This window comes from Anopheles ziemanni, chromosome 2, assembly GCF_943734765.1.
Source record: "Anopheles ziemanni chromosome 2, idAnoZiCoDA_A2_x.2, whole genome shotgun sequence".
NCBI classification, from domain to species: Eukaryota; Metazoa; Arthropoda; class Insecta; order Diptera; family Culicidae; genus Anopheles; species Anopheles ziemanni.
Window position 1 is genome coordinate 34,060,556 of NC_080705.1, and position 22,050 is coordinate 34,082,605.

The 22,050-nt window shown below is 46.5% G+C and overlaps 2 protein-coding genes across 2 annotated transcripts; one reads left to right on the plus strand and one right to left on the minus strand.

Moving 5' to 3' along the window:
- Positions 1-919: 919 nt before the first annotated feature.
- Positions 920-8,337, plus strand: LOC131293466 (maternal protein tudor). The gene is made up of 8 exons (XM_058321544.1): positions 920-1,062; positions 1,166-1,331; positions 1,398-3,355; positions 3,427-3,582; positions 3,821-4,506; positions 4,594-4,822; positions 4,906-5,668; positions 6,376-8,337. Exons 3-8 carry the CDS (start codon positions 1,443-1,445, stop codon positions 8,218-8,220), a joined length of 5,592 nt encoding a protein of 1,863 aa, XP_058177527.1. The 5' UTR covers positions 920-1,062; positions 1,166-1,331; positions 1,398-1,442; the 3' UTR covers positions 8,221-8,337.
- Positions 8,338-9,626: 1,289 nt separating this feature from the next.
- Positions 9,627-21,878, minus strand: LOC131285315 (protein pelota). Its single transcript, XM_058314173.1, has 8 exons — positions 21,694-21,878; positions 21,524-21,620; positions 21,306-21,452; positions 20,820-21,227; positions 20,681-20,750; positions 20,414-20,606; positions 10,125-10,231; positions 9,627-10,059 (listed from the first exon to the last, which is right to left on the minus strand). Exons 1-8 carry the CDS (start codon positions 21,732-21,734, stop codon positions 9,956-9,958), a joined length of 1,167 nt encoding a protein of 388 aa, XP_058170156.1. The 5' UTR covers positions 21,735-21,878; the 3' UTR covers positions 9,627-9,955.
- Positions 21,879-22,050: the final 172 nt, after the last annotated feature.

Sequence of the window (22,050 nt, forward strand, 5' to 3'; positions counted from 1 at the left end):
TGATTCAGTTGTGCCCAAGGTAATTAACCTAGTTAAGGTGGAACCGTAGCTGACTTTACTGACGATCATTTTGGAATAAAGTATGCCAAAAGGTGTTTAAAACATAACTTCTGTTGAATACAACTCATACTTGATCGTTTTCTCGGCTTTTGTTTGCAGAAGATAGATTTGAAATATCGACGACGACCGTTTTTTCAATATGAAAACAAATGTTGGTTTTGGTTGTTCAAAATAGTGGACTATTGTGGTTGTCTAAGTAATCTACACGGTGCAACCTTCTCTCACTTAGTCTTGGTTATGCTTAATTTTTCTTGACATCGTCCTCTGCTTCACTAATCTTCCCCATCCATTATCATTTGTTGCATTCCATCGGTGGTATACACACGGACAACGTTCACTAAAACGAGGAAGGTTTCGCTGGACTACCAACGAACTAGTTAACGATATTCGAAAAGCAAGTTCTTTTAACCTGTAGCGGCAATACAGCTGGTGAGTTACCATTCCAAAGTTTCACCCCTTCCGTCAAAATATGCATTTGTCGACGCAATTAGAGGATTAGCGAAATACAGGTTATAGTGCATCCCACGTACTACTGTCGGGAAAGGTGGTGCCTGATTATAAAGCCGGAGGATATTTGTTGTAATACTTAGGGGATTTTTATGAAAATGTAGCCTGTAAAATGACTAAGCTTTTTATTTAACGCATTTTACACATGCTGTAATTTGGTAGCATAGATAAGAATGGCGATTTGTGATCGATGCAGTTTCAATATGTCGATGATCTCAGCATGTTTGCGCTAGTCAAAAACTGCACCGATCGAAAGGAAAACTACATCACCAATTGGTAAAATGAAAAGAAAAACACAGAAGCTCTGCCGATAAATTTGGCTTTCGTGCATTTTCCAATGCAATGGAGGATGATAACGGTACTATTTCGTATTTCTGTATGCGTTACCTCTTCACAACGAGGAAAAAAAGTGCAGATCAAATAAAAAAGATGTTCAAAAGGAAAATGCGAAAAGATCGGGGGTGAGATTCGCTTCATCCATCCGTGGAAGAAGTGGTGCGTAAATGGCTTAGCTTTTTTTTCATATCCACAGACATCTTCCAGTGCGCCGTTTTTAACGCATTGTTCGCTCTGCTTCTTGGTTCGGTTTCCGTTTCAGTTGCTGACTGGCGATTCGCTATCATAACACATACCAAATACACACGACTCCCCGCCATAGTGAACGTCTCGTAGCAGGTAGACGAAAATGTTCTACTAGCGAGTAAATTCCGTGAAAAAACGCAACAACGTGAATCCGATCGTGGGACGAAAAAGTAGTAGGCTCAGTGAGTATTTCGTGTGGTTGGGGATCGATGTGTGTATAGATTGCAATTCTTCCCTTTTCTTTGCAGAAGGAAACTTTCCGTAGTAGGCAGCGAAACTGACGCGGATTCAATATGAATATTAATCCGCGTCAAGTAGCCAAGAACCTACAACCGGCGCGTTCCCTGCGGGCACCGGTTGTTAAGCCTAACCTCAACACGCTGAGCGACTTTGGCTATTCTCCCGATCTCGTGGTGTCGTACGGACCGGGTGGACGGAGTGTGCGATCCGACATCCCGAACGGGACCGGGCACCAACCTCGCTCGAGTAGCCAGTCGCGTAAACATGACGTCCTGCGAGCGCCCAGCCTGACCCATGGAAGGGCCAGCACTCCGACAAATGGATTAACATTCAATGCGACGACGCTGAGCGTCGGCACGCTGTACGAGGTGAACGTTTCGTACGTGCAGAACGGCCCAAAGCAGTTTATGGTGCAGCTTAGATCGACGGAGCATACACTCAAGCAAATGATGGCTGCGCTGTCGCGTGTTCCGCTGCGTCCCATGAACCGGAAGCTACAGCTGGGGATGGCCTGTTTGGCACGTTTTTCTAAGAACTTCACCATCTATCGGGCCCTCATCACGGCGCTCCGGCGCGATGGCACGTGTACGGTCTCGTACGTAGACTATGGCCACTCAGAAACCGTCCTTCCGAGCAGCTTGTACGAGATTCCACCGGAGTTTCTGCAGTACGAAATCTTCTCCACCCGTTTCGCCCTCTCGAACGTGCGCATATTGGAGGAAATTAATGCGGACGTGGCGAACATTTTTTCACGCGTCGTTGGAGGAAAAGTGCTCACTCTCAAGGTGATGCCCCCGGAGGGTGCCGCGTTCGTGTCGTACTGTGAGCTGTACGAGAATGGTGAAAACATTTTCAACCGACTGGTTGCGCACTGCCGGGCCAACCTGTACAAGTATCCGGTGCCGGGAAGTTTACAACGGGGTGGAAATTATTATGTGGTGATCCGGTTTATCCAATCATGTGCGCAGTTTTTCGTCCACACCATCGACAATGTGGCCGCGTTCGACAAGATGATGGATGATTTGAGTGCCCACTGTCGGGATAGCATCATTCCGGGCGCTATACAGGTAGGTGATGCGTTCGCGGTAAACCTCGGGGTGAATGACTTCTATCGGGCGGAAGTGGTTGAAATCGGACAGAAGGTTACGGTGCGTCTCGTCGACTACGGTAACTGCATAACGGTGGAGCGGAGTCAGCTGAGGCGTATTTCGCCCAGTTTCGTGCACCAACGCCCGGAAGCGTACGAATGCTGCCTCGAAGGCTTTGAGGATGCCACCAGCGATGAGCTGTCCACTCCCCAGCTGGAAATGCTCTCGGAGGGCATGGATGGTGAGAGGAAAACGTTCAAGCTGGTTGTGTGCGATGTTCGCGATGGTAAAACGATCGTGAACCTTTTCGACGAGTCTGAAACGCCCGTGTTGAACGTGTCTAAGAAGCTGCTCAAACTAAAGAATCCGGCCAAGTTCATCAAAGACCAACAAAATAGCCAACAGAAGGCACAAAGTAAGCAACCGGGTGGTGGTCAAAAGGCAACGGAAATCATTCTACCACAGCCCCAGCTGCCCCAGGTTGGAGGAGGTTGGGTTCCGAATAAACAACAGGAGCAGGCCACTAACCAAAAACAGCAGCTCTTGGGAACTAGTACGGACTCGGGTAAGGGAATCGGGATTCTCTCGTCAAGCGGTGTATCATCGAGCCATGCCGACTACATCGATCTTACCAATGACGAGTGGAGTGGAGGGCCTCCATTGCCGGGTCACCAGAGCTCGGGATATGAGCAGCAGCAGCAGACGGGTGGAGGAGCAGACCTACACGCAAGCCCACCGCGCAACAATCGATCTGGGAACAGTAGCCGAGACTCTTCTTCGAGCAACAACAATAAGCAGGATAATAAGCGTAATCCCTTCGTAACACCTGCTGGCAATGGTGCGGCACGCTATGACATTCCAAGGTTCAATAAGGAACGGTAAGTGTTGCTTTGACATAAAGATGCCTGTATCCTATTAACAAATCTAATCTTCGTTTTTCTCCGTTCAGGAACCCAACGCCGTATTATTACGAACACGATGATCGATTCTCGGATGGGATCAGTCCTCCTGCAAATTTTGCGAACGAACGAAACAATAGGGCTGAAGTGCGTAGCTTCGGTAACCCATCGGATTTCTATCCTCCTCCAGTGCCTACTACGGAAAAGTGAGTAATCGAATGTATGAATTAACGTAGGTTACTTTGTTTACCGAGTATGTGTAACAACCAAGGTAAAATCTTGCACAGTTGACATGGCGATTGTTCTATGATGGTGGTGTATTTCCACAAATTCGATAACTCATGTTGCTTTTGTTTCTTCTTCGGAAAAGGATAAACAGATGCACTATCATAGAATTGTGCAAAATGGCAACATTCTTATAATTTCCTTATTCTTGTATCACAGCTTCAAGCCTACTGCCTCGTCTAATACTCAGCCCGCCACGGATGACTACGTGCCGTACCGTAGCAGTTTTCCGGAGCAAATCGTGCCGATGAACACCAAGCTTGAGGTCGTCCTTTCGTGGTGGTTCTCGCCCGAGCAATTTTTCGTCCGGCTACGGAGCGACGAAGACAAATATCACGAGATGATGAAGCAGTTGCAAAAATTCTACCGTAACAAGAGCAACCAGCAGCAACATCAGCAGCAGCAGCAAGCCGCCATCGCCGGTGGGGGAAAGGCCCAGAAACCATCCGCCGGATCGATTGTCGTCGTGAGACACCCGAAGCATAACGCGTTCTACCGTGGTCGGGTGGTTAAGTACAACGAGTCGGTACAGAAGTACAAGGTAGAGCTGGTGGACGCCGGCAATAAACTTGTCCTGTCGTCCAATGACCTGTGGATGGTGGAGCGACGCTTCACCCGGCTGGCACCGATGGCCATCTCGTGCGCCCTACCTGAGATTCGCCTGTTATGCGAAGTGAAAGAACTGCAGAATCGCATCGATGCGTACATCGGTAACGAAAAGCAAATTGAGGCGACGTTTCTGGAGCGCACCGCCGAGGGAAAGCACCATTGCAAGGTGGAAACGCAGGGAAGCGATCTTAAAACGCAACTCATCGCGGACAGTTTGATTGTGCAGGTTTTGGTTGGTAAGTTTACTGGCGAAGAGAAGTAGCTTTAAATTTCTTAGGAGAATCTGGCCTGTTTAGTAAAATTTTCTCTTTGTCATTTCATAGATATTGATCTCGCCCGACTAAAGGGACAAACATTGAAGGTGCAGCTAATCGAACTGAAGGGATTAAGCAATTTCCGCGTGAAGGTGCTCGGTCACAGTGCGACGTTTAGCTGCCGGCTAGATGACTGTGATGGTCTCGCCGATTCGGCTGAGGTCCTGGCGGAACTACGCAACAAGTGGCTCGATCGGTACTGCTCGGCCCAGGTTGTCGATGTGACGAGTGACGAAAAGTATGTACTCGTGAACTTTAGTGCTGATTGAAACGTTTTTATGTTAAACGGAACATAATGTTGTTTTTCCCGATTGTTTCCAGATTGGTACTTTCCCTGCTGATTCCCTCGCTTACCGGTCAACCCCAGCCGACGATCGCGGAGATGCCGGTGCTGGTGAGCAAGTTCAACGTATACGTCACGCAGGTGGAGGGCATGAACAGTCTGTACGTGCAGAACGTTCGCTGGACGGACGAAATCGCCCAGCTGATGGACGACCTCTTCGACTACTACGAGCAGCGGCAGCAGGGCGTTCCGTTGGCGAACCTGACGATGCACGAAATGTGCGTCTCAAAGTCGCCATCCGACAGCAGTTGGTATCGGGCGAAGATCGTTTCGCTGCAGGAGCTGGACAAGATCGAGGTGCTGCTGGTGGACTACGGGCACCGGGAGCAGGTGAAGCACAGCGAGCTGAAGCAGCTCGAGCCGCAGTTCCTCGAGTACAGTGCGTTCGCGCACAAGGTTCATCTACCGATGGGGGCGATCGCGGGCGTGGAAGAGGAACGCATCGCGAACGAAATCACGCAGTTGACCGAGGGTCACGAGCTGACGCTGAGCGTGCTGGACTTCCGCAACAGCATCTGGATCGTGGACATCACCTCGAACGACTACAGTATCGTGAGCGTGCTGAAGGACAAGCAGCTGGTGGCGGATCTGGACTACGAGATGATATTCAACCAGCGCCAGGCGTCGACCCCGGTCCCGGGTGCCGTCGTGCGTCCGTCGGTGGAGGATCACGAAGCGAAGCATCAAAAGATCCGGGCAAAGATCTGTCATGTGGACAACCCGAGTCAACTGTTTATTCAGGTAAGGATACAGTTTACGAAGTTTTGTTGATGTACAAGGTGGGATGAAAATACCTTTATTTTATTGAGTTAAAGCAAAACATTTCGGAAAAAACATCAAATTTCTGAATCAATTAGATTTGTTTGAATTGGCCACCTTTGGCTCGAATTATGCCTTTCAGACGGTCGATGAAGGCATCGCACACTGCCCGAAAGTGCGGTCTGCGGTGTTTTGGCCCATTCTCGGCGATGCGCTTGCTTGAGATGATCGACACTTGGGTATTTTTTTAGTACCAACCTTACTTTCCAAAATACCCCAGAATAGTCCAATGGTTTGGCATATGGTGATTTTGGTGGTGGCCATTGTGCGGTGCAAATGACGCGAGGAACCTGCATTTTTGTGCATAGGTAAGATCTTGCACGTTTTGGAACTTCAAAGGCTTCAGTCCAAGGCTCATTTTTCAATATTTGTCGAATGGCACATTGCGACATGTTCAGTTCACGGGCCATTTTTCGGTCACTGCAACGCGGATTCCGTATTAAAGCCGATTAAAGCGGATTAAAGCCGCTTCTTCAATACGAGACACAAGCGATTAATTCACTTTCAAATGAGTTATTACTGGAATAAATCTACCAGATTGCAGATTCTGAAACGATCGGTTCAGAAATAACAACAGTCGGAAGTTGGTTGCAGTTTTTTCATCGCACCTCCGTATTTTTCCCTTCTAGCTGGAAAGTGACCTCAAGGATCTGCATCAGTTGCAAGAGAACCTGCAAATCATCGCGTCCTCGCTTCCACCGTTGCGGGATTTTTCTGCTGATCGGCACTGTATCGCGCAGTATTCGGCGGACGACCTTTGGTACCGGGCGCTGATCATCGACAGTCACGACGATTTGATCATTCAGTTCGTCGACTTTGGCCACACGGACATTGTGACGAGCAACAAGAAGAGCACGCTGCGCGACATCAACGACGATCTGATGAAGTGGAAGATCTACGCCAAGCAGTGCGCCATGCTGGTACAACCGACGTCCCCCGAACCTAGTGGCAGTGCGGTGGGAACCGGCGGGCAGGGTAGTCGTCGCAAGAAACCGGCCGCTTGGAAGGAAGTTGCCACGACGATCCTGCGAGCGCTGGACGAAGTGGAGGTACAGTTTCTGGCCGAGGCGCAGGGTGTGCACTACATCAGTCTGCGCAGCGGCGAAAAGGACATCGCGGAGATGCTGGTGGAGAAAAAGCTAGCCGTGCGGTTGCTCTACGTTCCATCGGATCAACGTTGCTTCACCAGCCACATCGAGTCGATCAACGAGTTCTACATTCAGCTGGAACGCGACGTCTTCCCACTGGACACGATGGCCAACTATCTGAACGATGTGAGTAAGTTTGCCGATCTGACCGAGCCGCAGCCGGGTGTGATCTGCATCGCACAGTACCTCGACGATGGCCTGTGGTACCGGGCGAAGGTGCTGGCCGTGCGCAAACCGGGCGAGTACGAAGTGTTCTTTTTAGACTACGGCAACACCTCGATCGTGCACCAACTTAAAGAGCTGGACGCCAGCATTGCCGAGCTGGCCCGGCTGTGCGCCAAGTGTGCCCTCCGGCTGCCGGAGAACGTGCGGAGCTGGTCGAAGGAGGCCGAGGAAAAGTTCCTCGAGCTGTCGGCCATGGGCGAGACGGTGTTTACGGTCCAGCTGTACAGCCCGGGACCGGCATTCGCGACCGTCGAGCTGTTCCACGAGGGGCGTAACATTGCCGAACAGCTGGTGGCCCTGTGCGAGAAGGGCACCGGTGCGTCCGCGATGGCCTACGACATGAACTCGAGCTTCTACCTGAGCGGGGACGAAAATCGGCTGGACGACAGCTACCAGCTGGAGGACGACAAGGTGTACGTCAGTCACGTCAACTCTCCGGCCGAGTTCTTCATCCAGTTCAAGAACAACTTTGACGCGCTGCGCAACATGGAAGAGCTGCTGGCGGCCAAGGCGGGCCGCTGCGAGGTGATCCGCGAGGGCGAGATACGCAACGGGATGCTCTGTCTCGCTCAGCTGGCCCTCAGTGGCAAGTTTTGTCGTGCCCTGGTCCTCTCGGAGGTTCACGGTGGGCACGCGACCTATCACTCGGTGCTGCTGATCGACTACGGCAACCGGGCGGCGGCGACCGAGCTGCGCCGAATGCCGGCCGCCATCGAGGAAATGTCGCGCCTGGCGAAAAAGTGCTGCCTGGAGCACTTCCTACCGATGGACGAGCATACGCTGGGCGCGAAACGCTGGGGCCGCATCCGAGGCCGCTTCACGCAGCTTGCGGACACCGGACGGGAGGTGTTTTCGGTGGAAATCGTGCGCAACGATTGCGATCCGATGATCATACGGCTGTTCACGCCGACGGGCGAAAACGTGGAAGATCTGATCCGAAGCGATGCGATGGTGGAGGAGGAAGAGGTGAGCATGGAATCGTCGATCAACAACTCGTCGACGGCCAACTTTTCCGGCTCGACGTCCGATGCACAGATACGTGCAAAACCGAAGCAAGCGTTCTACCGAGCGAACAGTGATCTAGAATTCCTGGAGAATTGAACCGCAAACGCGAACACACGCAACGACCGTTACTGCCCGCTGGTAGGAACACAGTTCCCCATCCCACGGAGTAACGATGAAAAACCGAAACGAAACTTTACGTAAGCACATGGTTGTCTCATATGAAAATGTTGAAGAGGTTAAATGGTTGTTTTCCTACTTAGTTTTGCTTAGCAAATTACAAAACAACCGAATTTCATGAGTTTCATACTCCAGTGCAAAAACGTATGGGATACCACAACTGCCCTAAGGGCTAAGCTTTGCTTTCGAAACCATTTTATCCCTTCCATCGTTCACTCTTATTTATACCACATTGATCATCATTCGATATTTTCCTTCTATATATTTTATTTTTGATATTATCTAACTCAGGCGAATTACAAATAAAAGAGAAAATCAGGGCAGCAGAATAAATTAAAAAAAAACTGCTACTAAACTCCAAAAAGGTTGGAAGAAGTGAACTACAAAAAAAAATCCAGCACAATCGCCACGATTATGCTCAAACTAAAATGCGTACGAATCGCTACTACTACCCAGTGCCTTCTCACATCCATCCGTCTTGGAACACCGAATCCGTCTTCTTCGAGGCTGAAAGCATCTTCCCCTCCTCAATAACGGGTTAGTGGTTGGTGTTATCGCAATCATGTTAGCCAGTTTATGCGAGCCATACGGGGCGAGCCTACAGTTGAATTATGTTACTGTTTATACACACACACACACACTGTATTGTAGTGAGAAATGTTGTTAAAGAAAAACCATAAATAAATCATCGTAATATTATGCACGGAAGGAAAACGCCTGTTCCAACTCATTGCGAAGGGGACACGAAACGCGCGGAAAAACTGTTTGATTGAAAATAGTTTTATTTTTCGATTAAGAGTAGTAGGTCGGTTTAACTAAGGATAGGAGTAAATCTCTTTCACCATGCGGTCCTCTCATACCGGAACCGGTTCTTAAATCAAAAATACGTTCTAGCTAAACACGAACACCACGTGCGTGTACGCTTCGTTCGAATTCGGATTACAATTGGCTATGGTGTCAACGGGGAGTGATGGGAGTGACGGGGGGGGAGGGTTCGTTTGTTTCCATTTTGGAATTAGGGAGGTTAATTTATTTACACTATTAACTTTAAGACTGTGGTTTACGCGGTCATCCTGAGTTTTGTTTAACGTTTCCTACGCAAAATTCTGCCATTGCTTTATCTTTCTTTTGTTATGCGGTCGAGTTTATATAACTACACCGATATTTTAAAATAATTCATAGTAATCATCGTTGTCGAGAACGCACATGCTTCACTGTGTTTGCCATGATGTGTGTGAGTTTTTTGTTGTTGTATCGTTTAGAAAGGAATCATATTTAACAAATCAAATACCTGGACAGATAAGCATTTCCTATATTTTTTTTTATTGTCTCGATAGCTAATCAACTATCAGATATTGGTTTTGTAAAACGAATGGTAAACAATAATTTCTCTTCGCGTTATCGATGAGTGTAACCGGAATTTTAGAAAAATCCAACAGTTCAAAAGGGTAAAAAACAGATCGTATCTGGAGGTAAGAAGCTAAGCTAAGGAGGTCGTCCTTGTCCACCTTGGTGTGAAATTTTCAACTAGTTCACTATCAATCCACGAAACCTTCAAAATATCTTTCGTTCGAAATTACACGTTTCCCAGCACTCACATAAAAATTTCACACACACGGAACATACAACAACACAGCGCGGGGGAGATGCACCTTCATTCTGCTTGCGATCCGTCGCTGTCCTCTTCGTCTTCGCTATCCTCGAGCTCGGGCATCGGGAAGCGCAGGATCGCCGCAACGCCGGTGAGTTGAGCCAGCTCTGGGAAAATTAGAAACAAAGTGAAAAAAAAACCTTTATGGTCGAGTAATAGATCGAGTACTTACGCTCCCCGGAGATGTGCATGCTGGAGAATATCTTCACTTCGCCACCGGATTCGCGGACCGATTCTACCAGCTGAACGTATCCCTTGCGCGTGGCTACATCCTGGCATCTGTGGAAGATTGTAAGACAATTAATCAAACAGGTGAATGATAGCGGGACAAACAAATAAACAAATAGTATGCAATATCCTTTTGCCTAGCAGTAGCAATCAACATGACCATCAGTATTCGTTCGGGGAACCTATTTCCCTATCGCACGAAGCGCAGAACAACAACCAAGGAAAACACCAAGGATGAACAGCAAGTGTATCACAGCATGGCGATGACGAACACGCTGCGCTTCACTTGAACAGACCCGCCGACGTGAAGCGCCACCGATCATCAGCCGGTTCGGGGCGGGAAGGTAAACGTGAAAGCGTGCCCTCTTCTAAAAATAGGGTCAAGAGTTTGTTTTGGTCCGACATTCGACTTTCGTACGATGATTCACGGCTACCCAAAAAAAAAGGGAAACAAAACGAACAAAAATAATGCCGAAAACGTTGATCTCTTCCGCCTAGTAGGCGGTCGCGATCGGTTAGTGATCTTACTGCCCGAGCTGGGGCTTATCTCAGCTGATGCGTCGCATTTTCGCGTGATCACCATTGTATAAAAACATCCTATTATGTTTTACCTGGTTTGCTTAGACTAATTTCTTTTATAATAATTTATCTTTACATTTTTCTTTATTTACATAGCCATACATAGTGCGTAAATTATTACCTCATTTGTTTGACATGATTAAAAGTATTTCCTAGTTCAAAATCATTTCCTATTTACTAGTTGCACAATCTATTGTTCCTACCCCTTGCCCACGTTTGTGGTGAACATAAGTATCATGTTATTTTGTCTCCATGTAGGAAGAGTATAAAATAATTTTTAAGATTCTCTAAATTCAATTGTTTTGTTTTGTGCAAGTACAAAATTGAAAAAAAAAACACTGGAAGGAATATTTAGCGGAAACAATTCAAGAAGAAGTCAAAACAATGGAACAATGTTGCTGCCAGACTAGGCGGATCATCTCCCGACGAGTTAGAAATCTACACGAAAAACGTGACCATCGCAACGGTGACGATTTATGAGCGCTTTCAGTCGACGTCGCCAAGACGGAAGACAGAGAGATCTATTTATAAGATTTCGTCTTTCTGGCGGCTGCTACTGCTTAGTCCGACCCCATTCGACCTCGATCCGTGGCGGAGATTTAATTTTCCTACGGCCCTAGGAAAACGCCCAATACAGTGCAGCGAGCCACTGGAAGGTTGGTGTTGGCCGGCCGGCCGGCCGGTGGTGGTGGAGAACCATGTGCTCCTGTACGTACACAAACCGATGTTGCTTTCGTCGAGATTCTCGAGCGCTGGGTCGGATGGTAAACAAAAAGACCCGACCGACCCCGGTTCGCGTAAATCTAAACGGAAAGCGAAAAGATATATTTTGTTTACAATCGATCTCAAACAAGCGCAAGAAGCAGGACACTAATGCTTTCGGTGTGGGTTTGCATTCTTGCGCTTGGTACACCGTGTGTGCAGTAGAGGCATGTGCTTCAACGTTTGGAGTGGAGTTCCTCTCAGACCGTACCGAAATGTGTCCGACACACGTGTGGTTTTACATTTTTCAACGGAATTGAATGGTAGATGGAGAGTGCAGCTTTCTTTTTCGTTCTGGCAGCTTCTATCAATATTGGAATAAAATAATGAAAGTAATTCCTACATAAAATAAAATTATCTTTTTTATAGACTTAGGAGAAAAAAGGACTTTTTCAAAATGGAAAGAATTAACAATTTTTTTTCGAGTCCCCTTTCAACATGTTAAGGTGTGACAATGCATTTTCGAACCTAGTTTTCAACTATAAAACCAAGACAGCTGCAACGGACACAACATTAACAGCCGAGACAGTGATAGAGTAATTATGATCTACCCCTTTTCTACCACGATTCTGTTCCATCAAACTCTCGAGGAGTTAATTCATGCCGATGGTCAATGTCTGCGAATCCAATCCACTTGCATCTTGTGCTTGTACCGACGGCTTAACTTAATTTGGACACCTTTGCCATGCAACTCGTCGAACGGATTAGGGAACGACGCAAGAAAAAGGTGAGGTGCGTTTGTTGGCTCATGCAATTATAGGTGGCCCCATTGGGGAGACTGACTGGTGCACACACAAACAAAATTGCCTGGTCTCACCTTCGACAAACCAAGAAGTGCATTGTAGAGAGGTTTGGCAAAGGAAAGAAGAAGAAAAGTGTCGCTACTTGTACAGTATATCTGTGATTTAGTGTTAATAGTGTAGAAGATCTTTGTAACCCAGAAGGTGTAGTACACAACTTAGCATTCTTCTAGAACTGATGGGAGGGTGAGGGCCTTGGGAGAAGTGTTGGGTAAGATGTTGCAGACCGGTTTTCTGTTGTTTCACACCAGAAGACACCGTTAAATATGGAGTAGATCCTGCAAGGTATGTTTATTCAAGAAATTATCAACTGGTTTGTGAGCAACATCTGCAAAGAAAACCATTAACAGTCCATTTCGACAGAATCCGGGTATTTATGATCGTTGGACGGTACTGTTTGAAAGTATTCGTATACCACGACGACGTTAAACGATGCTGGTGAAGGTTTTAAATAAGTAATAGTTATGTATTTTTTCATATTTTTATCATGAAATAAATCCCATAATAAAATCTTGTGATCGCTTGCTCGTGGATGAAAAAACCACTTTAAATAACCTGACATTTTACTACCCTGTGAGGGTGTTGAACGGATGAGTAATGTTCAGCATCACTTTTCCTTCCATTCGAATGGTTTCTTCCATCGAAAAGGGAAAATCTAGGATGGCTGGCTAGGGGAAAAGCGGTTGCGGGACCGGTAACAGTTTTCACGCCAAACAGCATCGGGACGGGGAGCGGGTGAAGCAAACAACCGACCAATCGTTAATGTCACTGTTGCGACATTATTGGGTTATGGTGATTATTTTTAGTTTCTCGAACGACGGATAGTTTCGGGCAGCGTCTGCTGAAGGGAATCAAGGTGAAAGAAGGAGGTGTTAGTTGGCTTGATGACGAAATCAGGACTAGCGGTTTACGTAATATGTGTTTCCAAACAGTGTTGCTGTTAACATAGAAGATCGTAGCCCTATTGAATGGCATTGTTTTTTTTTAACGACTTTTAATTTTCGTTACTCGGTACAAAAAATAAAACGTTCCATTTACTCCTTAAAACGAAAGGCAAATTAATCTTTGTAACTGGAAGATTTTAAATCCGCAAAAGTTGATACCAATACTGTTCGATCATCGAGCATTAAATCGCGATCAGCTTGTCTCGATCTCGACTGATCATCATATGCTCAGCCTGTTCCAGCATCTCTCTGCGCAGAGAGCAAGTAAAAGGGACAGCACAAACCCGTTGGCGCAGAGCTATGTAACCGGTTTCCTACCGGCGGGAGCATTGGAAACCTCGTGCATCTCTCTTTCGCTTCCGATAACCGGATTCAGCTACCGGCCGGTTTCTACAACAGTTCTCAGATTCACATAAGATAGAGAGAAGAGCGCGGTTCGGTCAAACAAAACCGCGAGCATAACGACTTAGCATCTCGCGGAGCGAAGCATTTTTCGAAAACGCAACGGCACGCTTTGTAAGACGCCGTTTCAGTCGCATGTTGACGGTTGAGCCGTTCGCGTTTTCACGTTTATCATCATAGCAGGCGCGTTTTATTGTTCGAACCCCTCGGTGTACCTTTACTGCGCGTGTTCCTTAAAAAAGCAGAAAAGAACCAGTTTTTATCTGACTCGGTGGAATTGTCTAACCTGCGTTGCGTTTAGTGGTGACATTCTGCCCGGGTTTGTACCGGAAATTGGTGGTATTCCCAGTGGATCCGAAACGAACAAACGCATAACGAGCGCTGCATGGATCGGAAGGAGCAGGGATGTCAACAGCATGCTAGAGTTTTGAGGAGCTAGTGAAACGAAATTGAAGAGCATCCTTTGATTTGATTCTGCAGATGTAAACGTTGCTAAAAGGTAAACAAAAAGGTAGTTGAAAAAACAACCTACCAAAGAGTCGTGTTCGCCCTTTGCAATCGAAGTGCACAATGATCTGCGAAAGAAAGTGTTTGGGTTTTCCATCGTCAACTGTCGTCAATTTAATTCGCCACGAGCACCAACCGTCTGTTTTCGTGGCACGTGCTTGCCGACGCACGCTTCGCCGTACTGCCAAGCAAACGTTTTATTTTCAGCGCGCGGAGAAAGTCGCGTGCGCATTAGTCTTCTTGTTTATGCTTTTCGTACCCGGGGGTTTACTACCTCTCGCCAGTGATGCGCAGCAGCATGAAGAGCATTTTCCCAATTACCGGTCCTAGGAGAGATTTCCAACGACGCGATCCGTGGTGTGTTGTTAATTAATTTGATGAAAAACGAGACACTTACTACAAACAGCCCGACCGACAGTAAAAACCATCCCTTGTCACGACGATTCGCTTTCTCCATCTCACAGAAAAATTACATGGATGATGGTTTTGCGATACAGTTTGGTTCTCTTTGCTTACCAAATTCGCAACGAGAAGCAGCTTACTTCCGGACAAACGAAATTTTGACGGAAACTAAACAAAAAGGATCAAATTTAAAAAACGTTAAAAACGGACTGGAACACAAGGTGTCTAATTACGTGTGCCTACACACAGAATATGCCAGTCTTCTGAGGGGCGTAGGACTTCCATCGGCATCATCCACACTCGCTATTACTCGCTAATGGATATACGCATCGAAAGGAATGTGTGTGTTGTGGAGATTGAACGTTCGTTCGAGATGCCAGTCATTATTCGTAGGAGTCGGCACAATCAGTAGAACTGCAATTAAGCCACGGCCTTTGGCGATCTGTTCTCAACGCACCCTCCTCCTAGCTTCGACAGACCAAAGCAACGCCATGGAAACAAGTTTTCCATTCTGGATCAACGACAACGACAACACACATGGCCTTCTATGTTTGCGCGTGGTTGCGTTCTGTTTCTTGTAGTGAAATGCAATCCCCCCGCCATATCTCCCCGGACCTAGATTTCATTCTTGTGCGCCGACGACAAAGATTCTGGCCCACTCCCACACCGGGACGCCAAGTTCAATGACAAATTGGACAACCAATGCTTCAAAAGGTGGGAGAAACCGTGGAGGTTGTGTTCCTTGTGCCGTATCTTGGAGCTCGGAATCGGTGTGGTTTTGTTCTTTTCTTAGTTGGCTTTGCGTTAGAAACTGTTTCGCGCCATCCAAGCAAGCACTCAGCTGCTGCCTGCGATCCATTATCCAAATATCCTACCACTCTTTGCCGGCGATCAGCCAACCATGCACCGCCCGCGGATCTTGTATTTCGCGACCGCTCTCCATCTCCACGGCAATTGTGGTCCGGTTTCTTACTTCATTTCGTAGATCGTCCGTCCGGTTCCCATTCACCCACGAAACGAAACCACCGGCGTAAAAAGTGTGCACGGGTGGGACGGGGGAAACCCGAAACGTCTGTGATGCTATGAGGTGGTAGAGGAGTGGTTATGATCATTCGAATGCCCCTGTTCGGCGGAAGGCGGCACGGGGGACGGTGGATTTAAATTTCTTATCACGTCTGTTTTTGTGTAAACAGCCCGAAGGAGAGCGCGTTGAGAGTCGTGTAGCGCCTTCATAGGGCTCTTTATGAGATGGTTTCTATAAAAACTCATGACGAAGTGAAGGTGCTGAGTCAGCCGCAGCTCATGGCGGGGCATCGTTGAAGTCATCTGATTCAAACTCTACGATAACTCATTCCCCCTAGCTAGCGTGTCCTTTGCAAGAAGACCCACCGCATATTGCATGAATGCAAACGGTACTTCGTGGATGTCTTTTTATCACATCCCGAACATCCGGGAGTATGCAAGGAAGCATTGTATGTGTTTATAAGGGGCATGCGAAGCTATTTTACTATCTTCATTTGGTTTCCACGAGGGGTTTCTAGATAACATACCACCATTTACCAGACACATGACACAAACAAACGTCGGTCCAGATCATCAACGGTTCAACTGAAATCACTCATCTAGGAAAGTTGATGCATTCGTGAGATAAAGAATCCGTTTATATAGCCGTAATTAGCGACGGTAAAGATACCGTACAGCGTGCAAATGCGAACCGGAATGTAGGTTGGGCTCGCAATGTCTTGCTTGAATGATTTGTAACAGAACTTGGCATGACTATCGTTCGATGATGGAAGTTTTCTACCGAGTTGCGCAACTATTATGCGTAATTCCGGAGTGATTCCCACTGGATGGAGGAATAAACAGACGTTTCAGAACGTAGCTTTACGGAGGGGTTATTCATCTGAAACACGCACTGTGGATATGCTTGGTTTGAGGTATAACACCAAACTGTCTTTTCTCTTTCCACACATTTTCTCCACAGTGAATTTCACATTCGGGACTCAAAACAGGCACACCCGAGTGCATCAAACCACCCCTGGAAAGGTGGCGCACAGCACACCACAACAAGATCATCAGATCAACGTTCCCGGTGGAAAGAGAACACTGGGAGCAGAAGTAACGAAAGTCAATGCCCTTGAAATCAGTCAGGCAGAAAAGAACTGAGAAGAAAATAGAAACCACGGGAGAAGTATATCTACCACCAAGCAAAAGTGTTTGGGATCAGTTCGTTCCCTAAACTCCATCCGGCCGGGATTATGCCTGAACTTGAAAGCAAAAGACAGCAGGTTCCGGCACAGGGCCGTAAACCCGATTACTTCATCGGGAGTAGTGGACTGCCAATGGTAACGACACAACAATCGGTCAAAATGCACCGTTCGAGTACTTCAAGTAACGATGACGTCCGGAACAGTAAGCTGAACAAATGCTTATACAATATGAAGATACGGCACGGAGCCGCTAGAGGTACAATCGATGGTGACAGCAGCAACGGCAGGCGAAGTTGTAAAACTGAAAGTGATATAACGACGATAAAGTCGTCCACTACCGGGCGCTACAGTAAATCACCGTCCCCAACGGCCGTACGGGGGTCGTTATCATCGTCGGCTCCGGGATGCACCCTGCGATTCGGTAACACCGGACCGGGACGTACGGCGGGATCGCCCTCCGGGTGGTCATCATCAACGGCTTCCAACAGCTGGCGATCGGCAGCAAGCACGGACGGAGTGACCAGCAATCGATCAACCGGCCCTTCGCCACCCCCACGGTTGCTCGTTACTCGTAGTGCCATGCAACGGACCAGCTCAACCATAACAACTAGTAGCTCCAATCGGTCTCAGGAAGCCGGACTTATGGCTCCACAGCATTGCAGGTGGGTGATAGAGTAGGCAATAAAAAGCAACTTCTGCATCTCTTGACACCTTGCAGGGTGTCCGTTTGAAATTCGAAGGGTGACTTGTTGTAGGACTGGGAAGATAAGATACTGACGTGTTGTTGGGGTTCGTTTTGATTTATGTGACATTGGAATACAATCTAAAGAAACCTAATTAAACACATTACACAGCTAATTAGGCACAATGCTGTTGATATCCCCTGGAAAGTTATTTAAAAATCTTAAACTTTAAAGCTAAATCAATCAAACGCTTTTGTGTCCTTCGAGTCAAAGATCGTTTGATCTTGTTTCGGTTGAAATAAGACACATTTAAAATCGTTATACTACATCAACGACACCTAATGAAATCTGTGTCACGCACGGAACGTTTCCTCCAACACCGGTGCAAACGAACCGATTTTCCACACTTGGCCGCTGTTGTGCTGAACGAAATGAAATTTGCATTTTTCGCGAAACAAAAAAATAAAACACGAACGTGGTGTGGGCTTGATTGAACCAGTTTTAAGTGCTGGGGGCTTGGGAAAACAAAATCCAAACCAAAACAAAACGCCTGGCAAGTAAGTATGCAAATGGGTCACAACCAGATGGTGAGGTGTTGGGTCAGCTGTTGATTGGTTTTTTTTAAACACTAGGTATGGTTTGGAAATGGTACGGTGGCCAATTGTTTACCGGCGTGCATTCATTTGACGGACATAGGAATGGTTGCGAAAAAACCTCTGGAAGACCTAGATTTTAAGGGGGGTTGTAGCGTACTAGCAAACCAAAGCATAACAATTACATTCGGTTGAGAAGTTAATTGCGTTTTAGCAAAACACTGACGGCATTGCAAAAATTAAATATTTAAACGTTTCCAATATGGGCACAGACACACATCATTGCTTTGCTTCCTCCTTGTGACGCAGTGTTTTCCCGATTCATCGTTTCCTTTCCGGTTCGGTGAAAATATTTTAAATTAACATGTTTCCCAAACCAAGCGCGCAAAACGTTCCAGGGTGCTTGGAATGTTGATGAAACTTGGTTGATACAAACACCTGACCGGCATGTGTTGTGAAATGTTTGCACGTTCGACTATCTTTGCGGAAACGCGAAACACCACGTTGTCAAAAGCATATTAGGTTTGCGCTGTGATAAACCATGGATGCAATGGAAGCAAACTGGCGAAAAGTGCCAGTGTTGAGGGGTGTAACCGATCGCTTATCATTAAAAACAGCGATCGAAATGCCATGTCGAGTAGGGAAGCTACCGGAAGTATGCGTTGTATTTGGGTTATTTTTTCCATTGGAATGTTGTGATAAGAAAACTGTCTACTGTTTTTTTTTGTTGGTTTGCTTTCTCTTGTTAAAGAGGGGTGTGCCATTGATATGAGGAAGTCTTGAGTTACTCTCTTAAGCCCGTATCGCCTTTCGATTGATAACAAGAACTTGGCATTGGCATTTTTTAACTTGCATCAACCACTTCGCTTCGCCAAGAGGATATCCGATAAGCGCTAAACATTCATCTACTAATAGGGTACTTCAGTTACTTATCTCGATCCACTCTTGATGCGTACTTGGGCTTCTTCATTTTACACACCAAAAGAATCTCGAGTGGCCACTTTTCTACCAGCCCGTTGAGATCATATGCTTCGGCGCAGGTAATTGAACAATTTATTTGCGCCAACGATATGCGCTTATTGTTCGACAATTTAAGCACACAAACCTACACAAGCACCAAACCCTGCCCAACGAAGCATACCATTTAGTGCCACGAATCGGGTAAGTGGAACATTGGCCGGAGCAGCCAATATGACGATCGTATGATCGAATATTATCTCTCCACCCACCCAGTTGATCATTCGACAAGGACAACCAAATTCGACCACCGGGAACGCTCCCACCAATCCTAGCATGACGGAACGGCTCAACGTCTTCCCACTGCTCTGGCGCTTCTGTTGATAATCAAATTAAACGCATGGAGCGTTCAATCAATTTAGATTCGTTAATGGAAGTACGGTGATCGAATACCCGGCAAAAAAGAAAAAGATCTAGCGATCGAAGAGTAGTTGAACTCTTGAGGATTATTATTATTTTTTTTTTTTTTTTTGAGGAGAGACAAGTAACCTTTTTGGCACGTCCTCGAAAATTGTCCATAGTGGCAAGGAGCAGCACATATTGGTGACATCGCTGTGTTGAATAACAATCGATAACACGTCATTGGAACGTGCCATATATGCACCGGTAGGAATATGAACAATTCAACAGTGAGAGAGGGAGGAAGAGACCAATCTGGAAGCGTTAAGGTCAGCGTGAATGTATCGTTTGTAAACGGAGGGTTTCATAAGCGGAAAGAAAGTGATCGTATAGCCGTGCAAAATGGCATTTAGAGTAACACCAAAAAAGAAGTATTTTAACGATAAACCGTACTGCTATATGGCTTTGGTTGTATTGATTTAAACACATTTTGGTGTACTTTTGAACACAATCTTTCAGTGGTGCACAGATTGGCTAACTGCTTGATAGACATGAATAAAATATGTCAAATTCAATTAAAAATGAAGCGATGTGATTGTAACACTAATCAACATTTCCATAAACTAATTTTGTTTCCGTTTCGTTCATTTTTGGCCCACAGATATTCCAACCTCCACAAACAACAGCTGGACAACCGGTTGAGCTACCAGCGCAGCTATGATCGGAACATTTTCGGTTTGGATCAGCGAATGGATCAATTCGTTTTGCCACCCTTGCAAATCTGATGGAAAAAATACATCCCCACTACCATTCTTAGGTACAACGAATTATATTCGTCGGGACCATTAAAAAATACGTGGGCAGCAACACAACTCAGGGGACAAAACAAGAGTTGTGTGTTAAAAAAATTAAAATAAACAAGATATAAAGCCATGTCTGATCATGTGCCCCAAATTGAAAACATACAACAAAATCAACAGTTGTGTTTCACTGACCTGAACAGATTGTCCGAAATTAGCAACATTTCGATTGCCTGCGCCTCGGCTGCCTTGCAGACGTGCTTCTTGCCATAGAAAGCCTTCGACGGCTCGAGCTGCAGCGTGGTGTAGAAGTTTTCCAGCGCTTTCACCTCGCCGGCTGCCTTTGTGTCGGACATTTTTGCAATCACAGCCGGATCTTGTAGTACCTCTGTTGGGCGAGACGAAAAACGGGTAAATCTTAAGTAAAGTTTGCTTAGCCTGTAAGACCATCCATTACCGTACCTTTTAGAGAGTGTTTAAATCCAGACGACGAGTGAACGAGCATGAATTTACTTTTATTATCTATAAGCACCTGGAAAGAAAAAAAAACTTGGTTTGTATGAATACTAAATTTACAGCTATGCTGTGCAGCTCACCGTACCTTGTTGTCAGTCTTAACAGCCTGTTGGAACATATATTCGTAGAACTGATCCTTCACAAAACCGGGTGATGCGACCAGGATGCACTTCACCACGTCAAAGTTCACATGACGCAGGATGCCCTGCATTACCGCGTCGTAGAACTTTGCCAAACCTTTCTCGTGCTGCTGAACGTTTCCCTTGCGTTTGCGCGGGATAGCCACGTCGATCTTGCTACGCACCAGCGTCATGCTGGACGTGATCAGACAGACATGGGCCAGTCCATCCTGCATGATAACGGCCGCCACGTCGGCATTCTGTGTCACGTCACAGGCCATTTCGATGCGTTCCAGTGCGATCGAGTCCCATTCAGGTTTCATGAGCGTAAAAGAGCGGTTCATCTCAAGATCAATCGTATGGTAGGCACCCATCTGCATTAAATACAAGAACAGATTGATTGTAGCACACGCAAAGGGAGTTTTTTAGGCAAAAATGCTTCGTAATCACACCTTTACGAATTGGTTTTCCTCGATGTTACGTCCTTTGAGGCGGAGCATTTGCGCCTGTGTATCAAAGTCGATCGTTTCAACGCTTATGGTAAGAGTCGTCCGGACACGGCTGCTGCTGGACGATCCAGTTGAGGATTCATTTTGCACCTGTGCGAAGGGAAAAGAAGCTCGGCTTTGTTGAGTGCACAAGTTCCCTCCGAAATCGCATTCTAAATTACCTTCCGAATAGTGCTGCTACGAACTTGGTCACCTTCGGCGATTAGATTGTACGCATGCCACATATCCTCCGGTTCTTCGGGTACGAGCGTAACGCTCCTTCGAATTAAATAACATTCCATTTTGAGTTGAATTCATAAAGAAATAGAACTAATAAAATAGTTTCACCTACCCATCGCCCGATTTGTCGACGTTCTTTCGGACCAACTTCATGTTGATGTTGAAAAACACTTGTGGAGGGCAGTGGTGCCTTTTCTTGAGTGAACTTTAGCAGAAGATATTCATTACACCATCACACAAAATACTTGCCGGGAGCTGCTTTTGGTAAAATTATGTGCATTTTTGCCGGTGGTTTGTTTTGATCGCGCGAAGAGCACGTCGAAATTTCGTGCGACGACTACGAAGCTTGACAGTAGACAAATGTACCGACTTGGAGCCGTCAAATGCGTTTACATGGTACGATTCGTACTTAGCGTACATGCAGTTGCTATGATTTTTTTTCAACTTATTTTCGAGCCGCTTGAAGCTT